The 17,520-nt window shown below is 34.1% G+C and overlaps 1 protein-coding gene across 1 annotated transcript; it reads left to right on the top strand.

The window, feature by feature from the left end:
• Positions 1-13,078: 13,078 nt before the first annotated feature.
• LOC125494669 (uncharacterized) lies at positions 13,079-13,735 on the top strand. Its single transcript, XM_048638351.1, has one exon. It carries the CDS (start codon positions 13,079-13,081, stop codon positions 13,733-13,735), a length of 657 nt encoding a protein of 218 aa, XP_048494308.1.
• The last annotated feature ends 3,785 nt before the right edge of the window (positions 13,736-17,520 follow it).

Below are 17,520 nucleotides of genomic sequence, written 5' to 3'. Positions count from 1 at the left end.
AAATTTGATATTATGAAAGCTTACATCGAAACGAATCAAACAAGACCCCACATGACTATATTTTGTTTAACATATAAATCAATAAATGTGGTCAAATAAGAGAACATGAATAGTGCAATTTGTCAAACGTTGCAACTAAAAAAAACGGAGGTAGTATAATAGAGATTTGCTTCATTAGTTGGGGGTAAAATAGGAGTTTTTAGATTTTTGATGTCCTACCCCTCTTGACATATAGAATAGAGATACTTGACGACGGAACGAAACGGCGGAAGTTCGACGCTTCACCCATAGTTTATGTCCAAGGCTTCTATGTCTTTTGTAGATATGAATTCATCACGTTAATCCTCCAAATTTTTGCTCTTCTTTTTTGCTCATTTCGAGAAATAACACTACTGTAATTTGAAGAAATTTAAAGTTTTGTGTTGATTGCTTGTTTAAAATTCTGCTGATTTCTTCAATTTTTCATCTTTTCTTTAGCAAAATTCAGCCAAAGTTAGATAAATCAACTTGTTTTTCTTTTATTTTGCTGAACTTTTAGGGTTTTTGTTTCCGGTTTAGAAATTTAAACAATGGCCTTTATATCCTTTGTTCTTTCTAGTGTAGCTTAATGATTTTATACAAAATTTGGATGATCCAAGAGTGTTTATTTGATTCTCAAAATTTCATAACTTGCTCGTTTCACTCCTGTTCTTGTTTCTTTATTTTTTAGGAAAAATGGATCAGAATACCCCCAACTTTGGGCGGTCCGCTTTTAATACCCCCAACTTTGGATTATTTTTAAATACCCCCAACTTTGGGGGTGGTCCGCCAAAAATGGACCATTTACCTGTTATGACCGGATGAACTGGTAAACCAAAAAACCTCCCCCCTCTGCTCATCTCTCTCTCCTCTCGTCATCCCCCCACCTCCCACCCCCCACTGCCACCTTCTTGACCACCACCACCCATCGAATTCCCCCATTTCCTAACCCCCTTCGAAACCCCTACCTGCACCCCCCTCGATTTCCAGCAAACCCCCACCGAAAGACTTCAGTACTGTGACGAAGGAAGAGGTCAGAAACCGAGATAATCGAGGGGGAGGGGAGGGAGATTTCGACGAGGATTAGGGGAGGGGGGGTTCCGAAGGTTGTTAGGGCAATGGGGGGGAATGCTGCTGTGGGGGGTGGGGTTGGGGGATTGGGGGCTGCTGGGTTAGGAGTGGCGAGGGGGTGGCGAAAATCGAGGGGGAGGGGAGGGAGATTTCGACGGGGGTTAGGGGAGGGGGGTTCCGAAGGGTGTTAGGGCAGTGGGGGCTGCTACTGTGGGGGGTGGGGGATTGGGGGATGCTGGGTTGGGAGTGGCGAGGGGGTGCGGGGGTGGAGGGAGTGGGGGGACTGCTAGGGGATGGGAGTGGGGGGGTCTGGGTGGTGGGAGTAGGGGGATGGTTGGGCTAGCATGAGGGTTTGCAGCCGGGGAGGGGAGAGGGAGGGTCTGGGGTGGGGGGAGGGGTGGTTGAAGTGGTGGTGGGTAGGAGTCAAAATTAAAAATAAAAGAGAAATAAAAAAATTACCTTGTTAACAGGTTACAAGTAATCTGGGTGCATTTTTGGCGGACCACCCCCAAAGTTGGGAGTATTTAAAAATAATCCAAAGTTGGGGGTACTAAAAGCGGACGGGCCAAAGTTGGGGGTATTCTGATCCATTTTTCCTATTTTTTATGGTAATATTTTTTTTGATTTCTATCTACTTGTTGTGATTTAATTTCTACTCAATACTTGAAGAGGTTATCATATACTGTATGCTTAGGCTCTCCGGTTTCACCCTTCCTCCCACTTTTTGTTGTTTCATGATAATTTAGTAGTTTAAGATCAACGATTGTCTGCCTGTTGAAGAGTTTAATTTGATGAGTACTAACAGTAATTTGGAGAGAGGTGTAGGGCTTTGTGGTTGGTGCTAGATGATTGCACTTCAATTTTCTCAAGAAAACATAGCTCAAGTTACATGTGGGTTTTGAGATTCCTCTAAATATTCGTTTATGTTTTGGAATTCCGATTCATTTTTTGTCCTGATATATATATTTTCCTCACTAAATTTATGATTGATTTAGTGATGCTCTGCTTTAAATATGAGTGCACGTCTATATTTGAATGTTGTGACTAAAGTACAATTAGAGAGAAGAAATTATGTGCATCAATGTAATGTAATTTTTTCTTTCTTTCTGGCTTCAAGTTTGATTATATAAAATCTGCCATGCAGGATTTGTGGCTCAACTTTGAGGTTTTCAAGTGACTTGTTTTCTTTTAACTAATGAAGTCCCTATAATCTGTTTCCTTAATATTTAGTTTGATATCACTTTTCTCGCATTACCAATGCAAGTTCAATTCTCAGCCTTCATGCTATGTAATTAGCATTTGATCTGGTGCTGAAATTGTGGATTAAGTTCTTATTGATTATATGCAACAAGTTGTCTTATATTTTTTTGAATAGCTGCCCACCTATCGTAAGTGGGTAAGTTGTCTTATATTTGGTGTTGAAGTTGTGCACTCATAATTGTTGTGTTAAATGAAAGTAAGACTAAACAATTTTAGGGGAGAAGCCCCTCTGTAGAATAAAAAATTGTGAAGTATGTATAGTTTAACTTCAAAGAATAATTATTGCAATAGTGTTAAATATTGTAGTAAAAGAATTAATGCCAACTATCAAAACAATGAGTCTTATGTCATGTGTGGTGTTTGCAGTTATTGGGAGTGATTATATAACTATTTATTTCTTTATTGAATCGTTAAGAATCTGCTTAAATTACAACAAGTGGGTTTAACGATGGGGTGTCAAATAGTTTGGAGTTTGGTGAATGGATCATAAATTGCAACCATTAGACTTAGCACTCGCGTTATACTGTATATAGTCCTCTTTTGTTCTATTTCCTCCGTTTTTTTTACTTGTAATATTTTTTTTTCATCAACTCCAATGCAAAATTTGGGTAGGAGAGAGGTAATAGAAAAGAAAAAAATTGAGGACCCCATGTGATCGAAGGGAGATAGAGAGAAAGGAAAAACAAATGTAGAAAGTGTTGCAAGTAATAAATTATTTCTCTTTTAGGAAAGTGTTGAAGTAAAAAAAGCAGAGGAAGTATTTAAATTGACTATTAATATTGTTGTTTCTCTATTATGTTTGTTATGGAAAGTTTTAAGTTATATGGGATGATGTGGCTTATATCTAGATATATACCGAGGTTGAGAAGACAATAATTCAAACTGAGTATTTTCTCTATGAATTCTTATCAGCTCTTGATTTATGATGAAACTAGAATTTTTTGCACGCGATGCGTGCTTGAATTTTTTTCGAAACAGAAATTCGATTTTATTCGGCATAAGAGTCAAAATTTGAACATTATACATACGAAGTATAAATTTTTTCATTGCAAAAATTGATTGGTTTAGTTTATGTCACTTAAGTTTCTCACCATTCTTTTTGTTTTTGTTTTTTTACTTTTCAAAGTTAAATTCTATGAACAAAATAGAAATTCTATTGAATTTATTTATGATTTCTAATTTTTAGTTGATTTTTGAATTAAGTACAGTACTTCATAAATTGTAAAGAAAGTGGATACTTTAATTTCAACTCAATTTTTTCATAGGTTGTAGTTTGTAAGTGAATTTTTAAGTTTTTATAAAGTTCCTTCATTTTAGTGATTTGCATAACGTAAATTATGCAATTTTATGATTTTAGTTTAGTTGTGAGTGATTGTTATAATTATATTTTTGGTATTTTTGTTTGAAGCCCCCTTTGATTTGTAAGTGAATTGGTAATTTAGAATGTTAGTCTCTTCATTCGGGGACACCATAGCTCCCCCTTTCCCTTATATAATAGAGATATGTTGTACTTTAATTCTTGAATGATATTTTACATAAACCTTTTTACCTTGATAATTAATCGCTATTCGGGGACACCTAGTCTTTTGTGCACGCGATGCGTGCGATGATATTTTTAGGCCTAATACTAAGTAGTAAACAAACTGAAAATGCAAGTTAGTATTTAAGTTCACCTCTATTTTGTGAATAAGATTCTTCCATGTTCTTTTTATGTTGTTATTCATTTTTGTGATTTTGAATACTCCCTCCGTTTCATTTTAATCTACACACTTACACTTTTCACGCATGCCAATGCAAAACTTTGACGACATATATCTTTAGTTTTGTATTTGTAAAAATTATAAAAAGTACATATTAATAAAATACATATTATGACGAATCTAACAAGATTCCACATGACTATATTTTCATCCGCGTATAAATCAATGATGGTCAAGGTGAAATTTATGAATAGTGTAAAATGTCAAAGTGTGTAGATTAATATGAAACGGAGGGAGTAGTTTTTTGTTTCTCAAGTCTTATATGCGCATGTTCTTTTATAATCAGTATGATGTTCTTTACTAAATATCGTTATGTTCTTTTTTTTTGGTTTTATTCATTTTTGTAATTTATAATAGTTTTCTCTATGATCCCAAAATTGTAACCGAAAAGTATAATACAATTTCAGTTTTTTTCCTTGTCTAACTTCTAAATTCTGATTTCACAAATTGATGTTTAAGAATTTTCATCATTTTAATTTTTTCTCCTTTTCTAAATGTTCAATGTTCACACTTTGAGTTTTAATTATATTTGAAAGGAATTTAAGTTTTTCATACACGATCTGATTTCGCATGAAATGGTCATTTTTAATTTTTCTCCTTTTTTAAATTTGAACACTTTGAATTTCAATTATAGGTGAAATGAAATTTCAAATTTTTCATACACAATCTGATTTCGCATGAAATGGTTTTTGCAAATTAATGTAATATTTTTTTCTGAAAATGGATTTTTGCAAAAGTTGTTCGCAAAAAGGTTTGATATTGTTTTGTTTTTCAAAATTTATTTCTGAACATGGATATTCTGCAAAAGTTTTGGGCAAAAATTTTATATTGGAATTTTAAAAAAAAAACTAAATTTGTAACTTTTTCATCAGTGTTATAAATGAATCAAATTTCATACACATCTTGTTTCAGATTTTATATGAAAATGAATCAAATTTAAGTCTAATTATATAAAAGCCATTTTTAACTTATTGCTATTATCTCCATTTTTTCAACTACATAACAGTCGACTAATGTGAAATAACTTTGAAGATTAAAAGAATTGTGTACCTATTTGAAAGTTCGCAAATCGTCGATAGACGAATGTGTGATATCACTGTCAAAATCTTATGTTTTTCTCAAATTTGTGTTTATAGGTAATTTTTGTGAGTACAGTTGTGAATGATTATTAAGAACAATGATTTGTAAGTGAATTTTGTGAATGTTTTTGTATGTATTGACGCCCTAGTATATTAGTTTTAGTTTGTAAGTTAATTTTTAGTTTTTGTAAAGTTTCCTGATCATTTGAGTGGTTTGCATGATTTTTACAACATTATTTTCTCAATTCTATGAGTGATTTGTAAAGTTTCCTCATATAAGTGATTTCTGAGTGATTTTTGAAAATTAATTTCCGGTGGCTTTGTTTGACCCCCATTTTGGTATTGAGATTCAAAGCATTTTATAGAAATAAAATACCGTTATTTGTTCATTATTTATACTTATTTATTAAAATGTTTTTAAATACAAGTTGTAGTTCACGGTGAGAAATTAAAAAAAAAAAAAACAGCAGCAAGTGTTTGGACGTTGCACAAGAAATTTACTGCCTCATAATTCATTATTTTGGACTTTGGGCTAACTAATATTTTGGACTTTGGGCTTACTCTCCTCTTAGCTCTTAGGCATTCATTTACGTTTTCTCATTATACATGAAGTCACATTAGGACATCGTTGCTCCCCCTTCCCTTATGTAATAGAAATGATGTTTATTTTCCCATATAAATTATTGCACTTTACGTACTGTCAAATAGAAAAACATAAGCATGCCCAAATACAATTATTGAACAAGAATTTAAATTTTTGTAAATTTTAAACATATGTTTTCAATGCAGATATAGTAGTAATAAGTAAGATGCTAAGAAAGAGCATTTTAGAGAGGACTAATAAAAAGGTTAAATTCTAAAAAGGTAAAAGTCTTATATCATCACTTTTTGTCACTTTCATCTAGGTTTGTTACAAAAAACGGTAATGTTTATTATAATTTTTCATTTAATTCGTTGGCTAATTGTTTTTCTGATGTAGGGGATGTCTGAAGATGATGAGAAGTCTAGCATTAGTAGGAATCCAAACTTCTCCAAAAAAATGTATAGTTAACAAATTGGTTGTTTTAATATCTTTAAGGCAAACTCTTAATAATGCATGTATAGTTAATTATTGGAATCATTAAGATTTGAGATTTTGTATTACTGAGGATCAAGACCAATGTTGATTTGGTTCAACTTTGGTTTTTTTTTGTTATCTTTGTGGTTGTTTGTTAGTTTTAGGCTTGCGGGTTGTTGCAAGTCATTGGGTGTTTTATTTGATTAATGGTGTACTATGGTTTTTGAGATTGTACTACAGTTTATTGGCATTTGGTTAATAATATTCCTTAGAGTAAAATAAATATTTGATTTTCTTGAAATTTCTTGGTTTAATTACTTTTGCAATATTATTAAGGTTACTTCTTATAGGTTATTATGCTTGGAAATGTAAAAATAATACACCAGATTGTTTTTGGTCATATTGCATTTGAATATCAATAATTTGGAAAATGAGGCATTGCCTCTAATTATATTATGAGTTAAAATAATATGGTTTCCCCTAAATATATTAATTTTCAGAAACAAATTTTTATATTTCCTCTAATTATATTTCGAAGCGAAATCATATAATTGCCAATAAACATAATGGTTTTTAGAATAAGCAACTTATCATATTGCCTCCAATAATATTGCGCGGCAAAATTATATGGTTGCCCCTGAATATATGGTTTTAGAAACAATGTTTCGTATTACCTCTAATTATATTTTGCGATAAGAATATATGGTTGCCTCTAATTATATTTTGGGACAAGAATATATTGTTGCCTCTAAATATAGAGTCTTTTAGAGGCAACAAGTTATATCGCCTTAAAAGGGGACTTTTACAGACAACCATTAATTAGCGACGGAACCATTAGAAGCAATTACTAATTTGCTTCAAAAAGCAATTAGAGGCTACATCTTTGTTTTCAGAGGCAAATTTACCTTACCTCGATAGACGATTTTTCTTGTAATGATTAAACTCTCTCTTCTACTCCTTCCGTTCCATAATACTAGAATTTTTTGCACGCGATGCGTGCTTGAGTTTTTTTCGAATAGAAACTAAATTTTTTTCGACGTAAGAGTCAAAATTTGAATATTAGACATACGAATTATAATTGTTTTTAGTTGCAAAATTTGATTGGTTTAGTTTCTGGCACTTAAGTCTCTCACTATTCTTTTTGTTTTTTTTTACTTTTCAAAGTTAAATTCTATGAATAAAATAGAAAATTTTTTGAATTTATTTATGATTTCTAATATTATAATTTTTTAGTTGATTTTTGAATTAAGTACAGTACTTCATAAATTGTAAAGAAATTAAACACTTCGATTTCAAGTCAATTTTTGCATAGGTTGTAGTTTGTAAGTGAATTTTTAAGTTTTTGTAAAGTTTCCTCATTTTAGTGATTTGCATAACGTAAATTATGCAATTTTATAATTTTAGTTGACTTGTGAGTGATTATTATAATTATATTTTTGATATTTTTGTTTGCAGCCGCCTTTGATTTGTAAGTGAATTTGTAATTTAGAGTGGGAAGAGGGTAAGATAGTCTCTTCATTCGGGGACATCATAGCTTCCCCCCTTCCCTTATATAATAGAGATATGTTGTATTTTATATAAACCTTTTTACCTTGATAATTTATCGCTATTATATAATAGAAAAAAATACGTCCAAATATATGTAAAAGTTTCATAATATACAGGAAACACTATAAAAAAGTAAATAAATTTTTTCCTTGTCTAATTTCTAAATTCTGATTTCACTACAAATACACCTCTATCTTTTATCATGACCCACCATTAATTGTGAATGGTTCTTGAGAATAGTGATTTGTAAGTAAATTTTTGTAAATGTTTTTGTATGTATTGACGTTCTAGGTTATTAGTTTTAGTTTGTATATTAATTAAGTTTTAATAAAGTTTCCTGATTGTTTGAGTGATTTGCGTGATTTTTATAACGTGATTTTCTCAATTGTATGGGTGATTTGTAAAGTTTCTTCTTTTAAGTGATTTGTGAGTGAGTGTTGTAAATTTATTTTCGGTATTTTAATTTTGACATTCCTTTTGTAATTTAGAAAGAGAAGGGGGGCAAAATAGGCGTTTCAAAAGAGGACACCATCACTCCCCCCTTCCCTTATATAATAGAGATAATGCTTATATTTCTTTTTAGGTATCCCAAAATATTGCTCTTGTTTCTCACCTTTCCATTTATAAAATGTTATAAAATCCCAAAGTACCCTTATTCAATAAAATTATATTTGGTAACTAAACTTAAAATCTTATTCTCATTGATAATAGATGTATCATATATTTAAATGGTTGTTATTTGCATTTAGGTTGTAACTTAAACCATTTATATTCATAGTTAGTTTCATATATCATCATATACTTCAGTTATGCTTCTAGAAGCACCATTATATAAGAATCGATAGTATCCTAGTCGTATTGTCTCCGCTCGATGTTGTGTGACAATGATGAGTTATCAATCAATATTAATCTCTATTTATATAAGGGAAGGGAGGAGCAATGATGTCCTCTTTTGAAATGTTCATTTTGCCCCCTCTTCCCATTCTAAATTACAATTTCACTTATAAATCAAAGGAGACTTCAAAAAAAAATACCAAAAATATAATTATAACAATCACTCACAAGTCACAAGTAAACTAAAATCATAAAATTGCATAATTTACGTTATGCAAATCACTAAAATGAGAAAACTTTATAAAAACTTAAAAAGACACTTACAAACTACAACCTATGAAAAAATTGACTTGAAATCAAAGTGTCCACTTTCTTTACAATTTATGAAGTACTGTGTTTAATTCATAAATCAACTAAAAAATTATAATATCTGAAATCATAAATAAATTCAATAAAATTTCTATTTTGTTCATAGAATTTAACTTTGAAAAGTAAAAAAAAAAAAAAAAAAAGAATGGTGAGAGACTTAAGTGACAGAAACTAAACCAATCAATTTTTGCAACTAATAAAAACAATTATACTTTGTATGTCTAATGTTCAAATTTTGACTCTTATGCCGAAGAAAATTGAGTTTTTGTTTCGAAAAAAATTCAAACACGCATCGCGTGCAAAAAATTTCTAGTATATATTATTCAAACATGTGGACAAGGATTGTAGCTCGTTATATGTTATCTCATTGTTTGCGTTGACTTCATGCAAATTTTAGCTCCAAGATGACATTTCACTTAAAAGTGACGTAAGGGGTTTCGAACTCCTAACTATCTTCTTAGAATGATATTTCTAAGTATAGAGCAGTTCTTGAGAAAGTCCAGTCTTTGATCCTCATGTACATAGATTTAAGATAGTTAAATTAACGTTAGGGGACGAACGTCATGAAGAATCCACACCAGATTTAACTTTCCTTTTTACTGAAATCTATATTTTAGTATCATGATCGATTGATAATCAAATAAGAAGATTCTTAAAATGAGAAGGATATTTATTTTGATCTAAGTTTGCATATTTTTTTGTACTAAATATGCAACATTTCTTTATGTGCATTTCTTTAAACTAAATGTGCATCTTACTTTTCAAGAACATATATATTTACAGTTCGAAAATTATAGTATGCTCATTTAGTATAAAATACTGCACACTCAACTCACAAAATATGCAAATAAATTTTTCTCACCCTTCTCATTTAAAGATCATTCTCATTTGATCTTGGCTCTTAGTATCATCGGCCTTAACTCATTAATTGTCCAAAACGATAGACAACCCGCCCCTTTAAATAATATGAGTTGTTTTAACTACTACTCCAATATGTAATATTGAACAATACCTTGAAGCATGGCCCAAGTCGAAAATTAGTTTTTGTTAAGAAACTGTTAAAATATTTATTAAGCTATACTTTCTTTGTTGTTTTGTTGACCTGTTTTCTTTAGGTACTTATTGAAGCACTAATTTGAATCTTAATATTTTTAATTATTAATAAGCAAAAACTACAAAAAGTTATATTTTGTAAATTTCGAACGAATCTAACAAGACCCCACATGACTATAATTTTTCTTTAAGAGTGAAGTCAATGGTTAAACTATTGGGAATTTATGAGGAGAAAGAGCAAATATGTATATGCTCCCTCCGTCTCATAATTTAGTGCTTACATTCCTCTTTAGGTATCCTAAAATATTGTTCTTGTTTCTCACCTTTTCATTTATAAAATGCTATAAAATTCCCTGTTATTTCCCTAGGAACACTACAAGAGGGGGGGTGAATTGTAGGTGTAGAAATAAACGTAACTTTTTGCGGAAATTAAAACTTAAACGAATAAACAAGCTAAGGAACACAAGGGATTTTTACGAGGAAAAACTTCTTGGGCCCAACAAGAAGAAACAACCTCGACCACTAGGGATTTTAAACTCAACACTTTCACTAATTAGGCCAAACAACTTGTTACAACCTAATTCTAACTCGAGCCACACCTTGAGTTCCTAAACTCAAGTTCCTGAACCACTGTTCCCTTAACAGCAGTTCCTCTCAACTTCACTCGAAGTTTTCTCACACATACAAGCTTCACTCAAAGCCTTTCTCTTACAGAACTTCACTCAAAGTTCCCTTACCACAAAATACAATTGATCGAAATAAGCTTAGTGGAATTAGAGTAAGAAGGCAAAGAACAAATGGCTATTATGAGAGAATGAAGGCACTGACACTTAATAAGTTAAACTCACTTAATTACTTAGTCAGACACATTTGGAACTTATCTAGACTTCTATATTTATAGTGTTAATCATGAAGAACGTGGGATTAATATTAGAGTACATGGTTAATCCATTAACCCATGATGTTCCTTCCCTAAGGAACACGTTTTACATCATGTCCCATGATCCCATGAACTATAAATGAACGTGGATAAAATGCAGCCATTACTCCTAAGTAATAGGAGTTCCTTGAGCATTATCCGAAAATCAGTTTTTATAAACTCTTTTTATCTTTAAATCTGAATTTTCTAATCTTTAAGAAAATAATATCTTTGAATAAATCTTTCTAACAACCGGATATTTATTTTCTTATTTTCCGAAAAATAAAATCTTTTTCCAAAACAGATTTTCTTTTTAAAACTGATTTTATCATTTGAAATTAGATATAACTAATTTCCTACATTTTAGGCATGACTTACTCCATTATCATTTTAACCGTTACAATTTACACGCCTAAGTCTAGTTCCTTTTATTAACTCAGTTCCTTTAACTTTATTTGCTAAGTGCCACTTAGTTTGTTCCTTTCAAAGGAACAAACTCTCATTCTCAAATAGACTGCCATAGTTCCTTACCATTCTTTCTTTGTTCCTTTACATTGGAACTAGAAAATAAAACGCCTAGCTTCTATTTTCTTGATCCAATGCTTGCTCCAGTATCAACATAGAAACTTCTTTACTTAGCCTTTGAAATCTTTCTTGACTTCTTCATTGACTTCGTATTCTCCCAGTTCCTTGCATTGATACCTTAAACACCATACACTTAAATAATTCATTAGTTCACTACTTAGTTTGTTCCTTTGTTTCTTTGTCATTATCAAAACTAGGGTTCAACATTCCCAAAGTACCCTCATTCAATAAAATTATTTCCAGTTTTGTCCTCATTTTTCCTTCGAAATTTGTACCAACTTTAACTTTTTTATATAAAAAAATTGGTCCAAAGACCTTTTTCAAATGTACTCATTTGACTTCTTTTTGCCTTCATTAAGTATTGGTATCATTACACATCCTCTCTCTCCTCTTAATGTACTCTATTTCAAGACTCTCTCATTATCCCATATTCAAATTATGCTTTTTCTCTGTTCTTCCTTAAAAAACGTGAAATTATGTAAGTTTTTTTCTTCTTCTATTAGCAGAAAAAACCTTATTTGTCACTTATAAAACCACATCAGAAAATCAATTTAAAAAATGGGAAGGAAAGCTAGGAGGAAAATCTGATGCGGTCCTCTTGTGGATCGCATCAGATTTCTTATAATCTAGGATAAAGTAGGCCTTAAAATCACGCGGCCCAACTCTGTCGTCCACTATCTTCTCTCAATTGGGCTGGACTCCCACATCTCTCTCACCTCTCCACTTAAAACCTGACCAGCTCCCTCCTCTAACCCTAACACCCTTTATTTCACACGCCTTCCTCTCTCTCCCTCCATTTCACGCCTGTCTCTCATTAACCCTAACACCCTCCATTTCACACGCCTCTCTCTCTCCATCTATTTCACGCCTCTCTCTCTCCTTCCATTTCGCGCCTCTCTCTCAATCACCCATCTTTCTTCTCTCTCCGCCTCACCTAATCACCCAAATTCACTACTGCATAATTCATTTCAAGTGACGAAGACCAGATCTGCCCAATCTCCAATCGAAGACGAATCCTCGCCGTTGTCTTCACGAATCAAAGACGAATCCTCTCGTTATCTAGAAAGTTTTTTTTCGTTTTTGTTGTCTGTTTGTTCATCAGATCTGAGATCTAAGTTATTTTTCTTATTTTTTTCGTTCATTTTCACTTTTGGTCATTGTCATCTTCGTTCATTGTCGTCTGGTTTTTATCGTCTAGTAATTTTTGTTCATTTTCTGTAATTTATATTTTTAGTTAGATCTAGTTCTTTTTTTTAGTTTTCGTTCAGTTTATATAATTTACGTTATATAGTTAGGTTTAGTTTTTTTCGTTCATTTTCATTTTTGATTCCTTTCTCTTTTCTCTAATCATGGACGAACTAACGAGGTCAGTTCAAGATGATATACCATGCTGTATAATGTTTGCGGATGATATTGTGTTGATTGATGAGACAAATTAAAGGAAGGTGTTGAGAGTAAGTTGGAATTGTGGAGGCATACATTAGAAGCCCGTGGTTTTAGATTGAGCAGAAGTAAGACGGAGTATATGGAGTGCAAGTTCAATGGGGTTACAAGCAGCGAGGCGGGGGCGGTCACTTTGGATAGCAAAGTGGTTCAAGGATCGAACGTCTTCCGTTACCTGCTAGGATCCATTCTCCAAAAGGATGGAGAACTGGATGGAGACGTGGCGCATAGAATTAACATGGGTTGGTTAAAAATGAAAAGCGCCACCGAATTCCTTTGTGATTCCGGCATTCCCCAAAGATTGAAGGGAAAGTTCTACCGCACTGCAATTAGGCCTGCCTTGTTATATGGCACCGAATGTTGGGCGGTGAAACAGTGCCATGTTCATAAGATGAACGTGGCGGAGATGCGTATGTTGCGGTGGATGTGTGGCCACACAAGGAAGGACCGATTAAGAAATGAAGTGATCCGGGAAAAAGTTGGAGTTGCATCCATTGAAGAAAAGATGAGGGAGAATCGGTTAAGATGGTTTGGTCATGTGAAAACGAGATCAGGAGATGCACCGGTGAGAAGAATTGAAGAGTGGAGGAGTAATCAAATTGTAAAGGGTAGGGGAAGACCTAAGATGACTTGGCTGAGGGTAATTGAAAGTAATATGAGGTTACTTGGGATTGAGGAGAGAATGACGTTGGTTAGAAGTGGGTGGAGGGGCAGTATCTATGTGGAGGAAGGGGTCTGATTACTGCATTTATTTGTTTTTCTCAATTGTGTTGGTATTAAAACCTTTTGCTGAAAACCTCTTCTAAACACTTTTTGGTGTAAACCTTGTTTTCAAAAAAAAAAAAACTTTTATCACTCTTGACGATGCCATCTCCTCTGGTCACGATTCCAATTGAGGATTCATGTTAGCCGACCCCAAATCACCTTGGGAATAAGGCTTAGTTGTTGTTGTTGTTGTTGTTGTTGTTCATTTTTTATTCCGAAGTCATTTTTTTCGTTTTTTTTTGTTATTTTGGTTTTTCCTTTGTTGAACTGGAAATTTTGGTATATATATATACATTTTTTTTCTATATATATATTAATTTGTACCTTTATGGTACACAAGCTTCCAAATTTTTTGCACATTTTCATTCGAGACAAGAGGTCTGCACTTTTTTTTGACATAAGTTTTTGCACAATCTGATGCGGTTTTAAGCTAAAACCGCATCAGTTAATGCGATTAACTGTTGCGGTTTTAGCTTAAAACTGTATCAGTAAATAATTTATTGATCCAGTTTTGGACCGGATCAGTAAACAATTGGGATCTGCTGCGAGCCCATCTGATGCGGATCAAAACCGCATCAGTGTGCCAGATAAGGACCACATCAGATAGGCTTTTTTTCACTAGTGTTATACAATTGTATTTCCTTTGGTTTAATTTATTTCTTTTCCGGTGAGTATTTTAGACCCAAACACAAACCTCAGTGGTATTTGAGGAATTCCCCAAATGTGAGGGGTAATTTAGGAATTACCTCAAACCTCAGGGGTAACTGAGGAAATTTCCCTTCTTTTTTCCTTTGGTCAAAATTCTTTCTTCTTCTTCTAGATTTATTTTGGTTCTCTTGTAACTGTTTTTTCTTTTGATAATTTGGTTGTTTTATTAACTCAGCAAAAGGCATTATAACTTAAATCCAAAAATCCAAACACAAAGCTTGATTGATCCAAATTATCTCATGGGCCCATCTGAATAACGGGACCCTAAGTCTAAGAACCTGATAATTACCACGGGAGGAGTTTATGACTTCAGTCTTAAGTGATTACTCAGTAGAGTACGCTCACACCAGTTACATTATAACCAAGCAAGGAATTCGTCTCTCCTTGTTAAACCTTGTTTAGCCATGGCATCTGCAACTCCATTTGAACCACTACTTTTGTATACAATGGAGATGTGATTACTTTGTTTCCTTATGGCTCTGATAAAATTTATAATGAAGGTTAGGTTCCACGGACCCCCTCGAATTGTCATTACACTATTTGACGGCATTTGTCGTATCAGATTCAACCATAAAATCAAGGTTCTTGATGCGATCACAACAAGAGGAGATCTTTAACGCACGGTGGATAGCCAAGGTCTCAGCATTGTTGATTTCCATGAAGGCAATTGGGCTTGAGAAAAGGCACACAAAGTTGCCCATGGAGTCCAAAGCACTCCCCAATGGATAAGTGAGAGGAGGAAGGATTTACCGAGGCGTTGACGTTCCATTTGAGACATCCCGGGGGAGGGATCCATATTGGAGGAGGAGATATACTAGTGCCAATGTCAGGCTTTGAGGATGAGGGTGTGGTGCACCATCGAAGGCGAGATGGATTCCTCGAAATGTCGGCTGAGTTATAGGGGAATGGCTCGTTCCATCCCTTAATCCACCAATTTCGGCGGAGAAGCACCAGCTCTGCGAGTTGATTGACTGAGCAAGAAATATTGTCAATTATACGAGCATTGTGCTCTTTACACACTGACCAAATGATGATGAAAATAGTGGCTGACCACACCTTTTTAAAGAAATTGCCTTTGTGAGGAGATATCCATTGCTCGAAGACCTCATTAATACTCCCTTCGTTTCTTTTTAATCTACACATTTTCCTTTTTAGCCCCTTTATTTTTTAATCTACACACTGTTGCTTTTTCTATTTTTGATAACATATCACATCTACTTTCTCCTCTTCTTCCATCCATGTCATTAACTTTTTAATATTTTAACCCAATCTTTAGTTTCTCTCTCTCACTTTTGTACATCCTCCTTGGTTTTCTCCCAAAGTGAAGTGAGTAAGTTCAAATGAAAGGGATGGAGTAGTGTTCTGCAGCACCCATTTTAAACCCCAAAGGCCAAACCACCAATTCCAAAGGTTTCTTGAAAAATTACAATGGAGTAGCAAGTGATCATGGCATTCATCAAACTCTTTGCATAGGATACAAATAGCCTCATTTTGAGGGATAATACCGATACAGGATAACCTTTTCTTTGTGTTAAGCTTACCAAGGATGGAAAACCAAGAGAATAGTTCAACTCGGTGAGGGACTAGGCCCCTCCATACACCCTTAACAGCATCTTTGTGGCTCAATGAGGAAGCTTTTGCCAGCTCCATTGACACCGATTTAATTGAGACAAGCCATTTTTTTGAGAAGCCCAGATATAAGAGTCCATACCATGCGGATTTAGCGCCACATTATCTAAAATCCGCTACAAGCTTTCTCTTTCATAAATGTCTTGAGGTCTCAATTCACGCTTTCATTGGAACTCCAAGTCCTCGCAAAGCTGCACCAAATACCGCATGATAATACCAAGGCATCCTTGGATGTGCTAATGCGGAAAAAACGAGGGCATAGGACTTTGAGAGGGGTTTTCCCCACCCAAAGATCGTGCCAAAAAAAAGTGTTCGTCCCATTCCCTATTTTCTTCCACACTTTTGATTGAGTAAGATCACAGGACGCTTTGTTTCAAAGACTAGAAGAGACAATCCCCTTCCAAGGATCGCCATGGAGAGGTATTTGAATATCCGAGAGAGTGAAAGTTTGTCTATAACGATATTTGTTTTCGATCATGACGCACCACAGGCCAAATTAAAAAAAAGGGCCGAGATTTTGTGTAGGAGATTGCCAAGACCCAGCCCACTCAAAGCCTTCGACATGTAATATAAGGGCAAGCCATGGAGAGGTGGTTGCTTGTCTATATTTCCATTCCAAAATAAACAGCATTGGAGACGAGTGATTTTGTCAAGTAAACCCTTTGGGATTGGGAACAAAGACATGTAATATAAGGGCAAGCTTAATAAAGAGGGTTTAATCAAAATCTCCCTACCTGCAATGGAAACCAAGTTCCCTTTCCCTAAAGCCAATTTCTTCCTCATATGCTTAATGATGGGGTCCCATATTGCAATGCGAGATAGATTGCCTCCAATTGGGAGGCCAAGATATGTGAAGTGGAAAGTGTCAATTTTTACAAAGTAAAGAGTTAGCCACATAAGAGAGCCATGAGTGTTCCATATTAATTCCAATGATGAAACTCTTATGGAAGTTAACTTGAAGCTCGGAGGAGAGGTGAAACAAAATTAATGTTTGCTTTATATTTTGGAGGTATTCAAGGTTGGAGGGAAAAATAAAAGTGTATCGTTGGCGTCTTGATGGTGAGAGAGGTTGGAGTAATCGGAGCGAGTGGCAATACCCACCCATAGTCTAAGAGACGTTGTTTTTGTGATAAGGACGTTAAGGCATTCCATAACAAGGTTGAAAAGGATGGGGGGACAACGGGTCGCCTTGTCGGAGACCACGTTGGAGTTTAAATGGTGGGGAAGGGGATCCATTTACAAAGATGGATGTTGATGCTGACATGACACAAGATTGTATATACCCCCTTCAAAAGATCGAGAAATGCTTTTGGTCAAGAATTCAGTCTAGGAACCTCCAAGGCACACTATCAAAAGCTATGTGGAAATCAAGCTTTAATAGGATGGTCTTGGTGTTGTGTCTTTTATATGAGTCAATCACTT

This window comes from Beta vulgaris, chromosome 2 (assembly GCF_026745355.1).
Source record: "Beta vulgaris subsp. vulgaris cultivar EL10 chromosome 2, EL10.2, whole genome shotgun sequence".
In the NCBI taxonomy this organism is placed as follows: Eukaryota; Viridiplantae; Streptophyta; class Magnoliopsida; order Caryophyllales; family Amaranthaceae; genus Beta; species Beta vulgaris.
Note: the sequence above shows the minus strand (reverse complement) of the source record. Positions and strands in the feature narration are given on the sequence as shown.

What these genes read in the sequence shown, in the direction of transcription:
- LOC125494669 (XM_048638351.1), top strand. Translation starts at nt 13,079, where the DNA reads ATGGAGTGCAAGTTCAATGGGGTTACAAGCAGCGAGGCGGGGGCGGTC.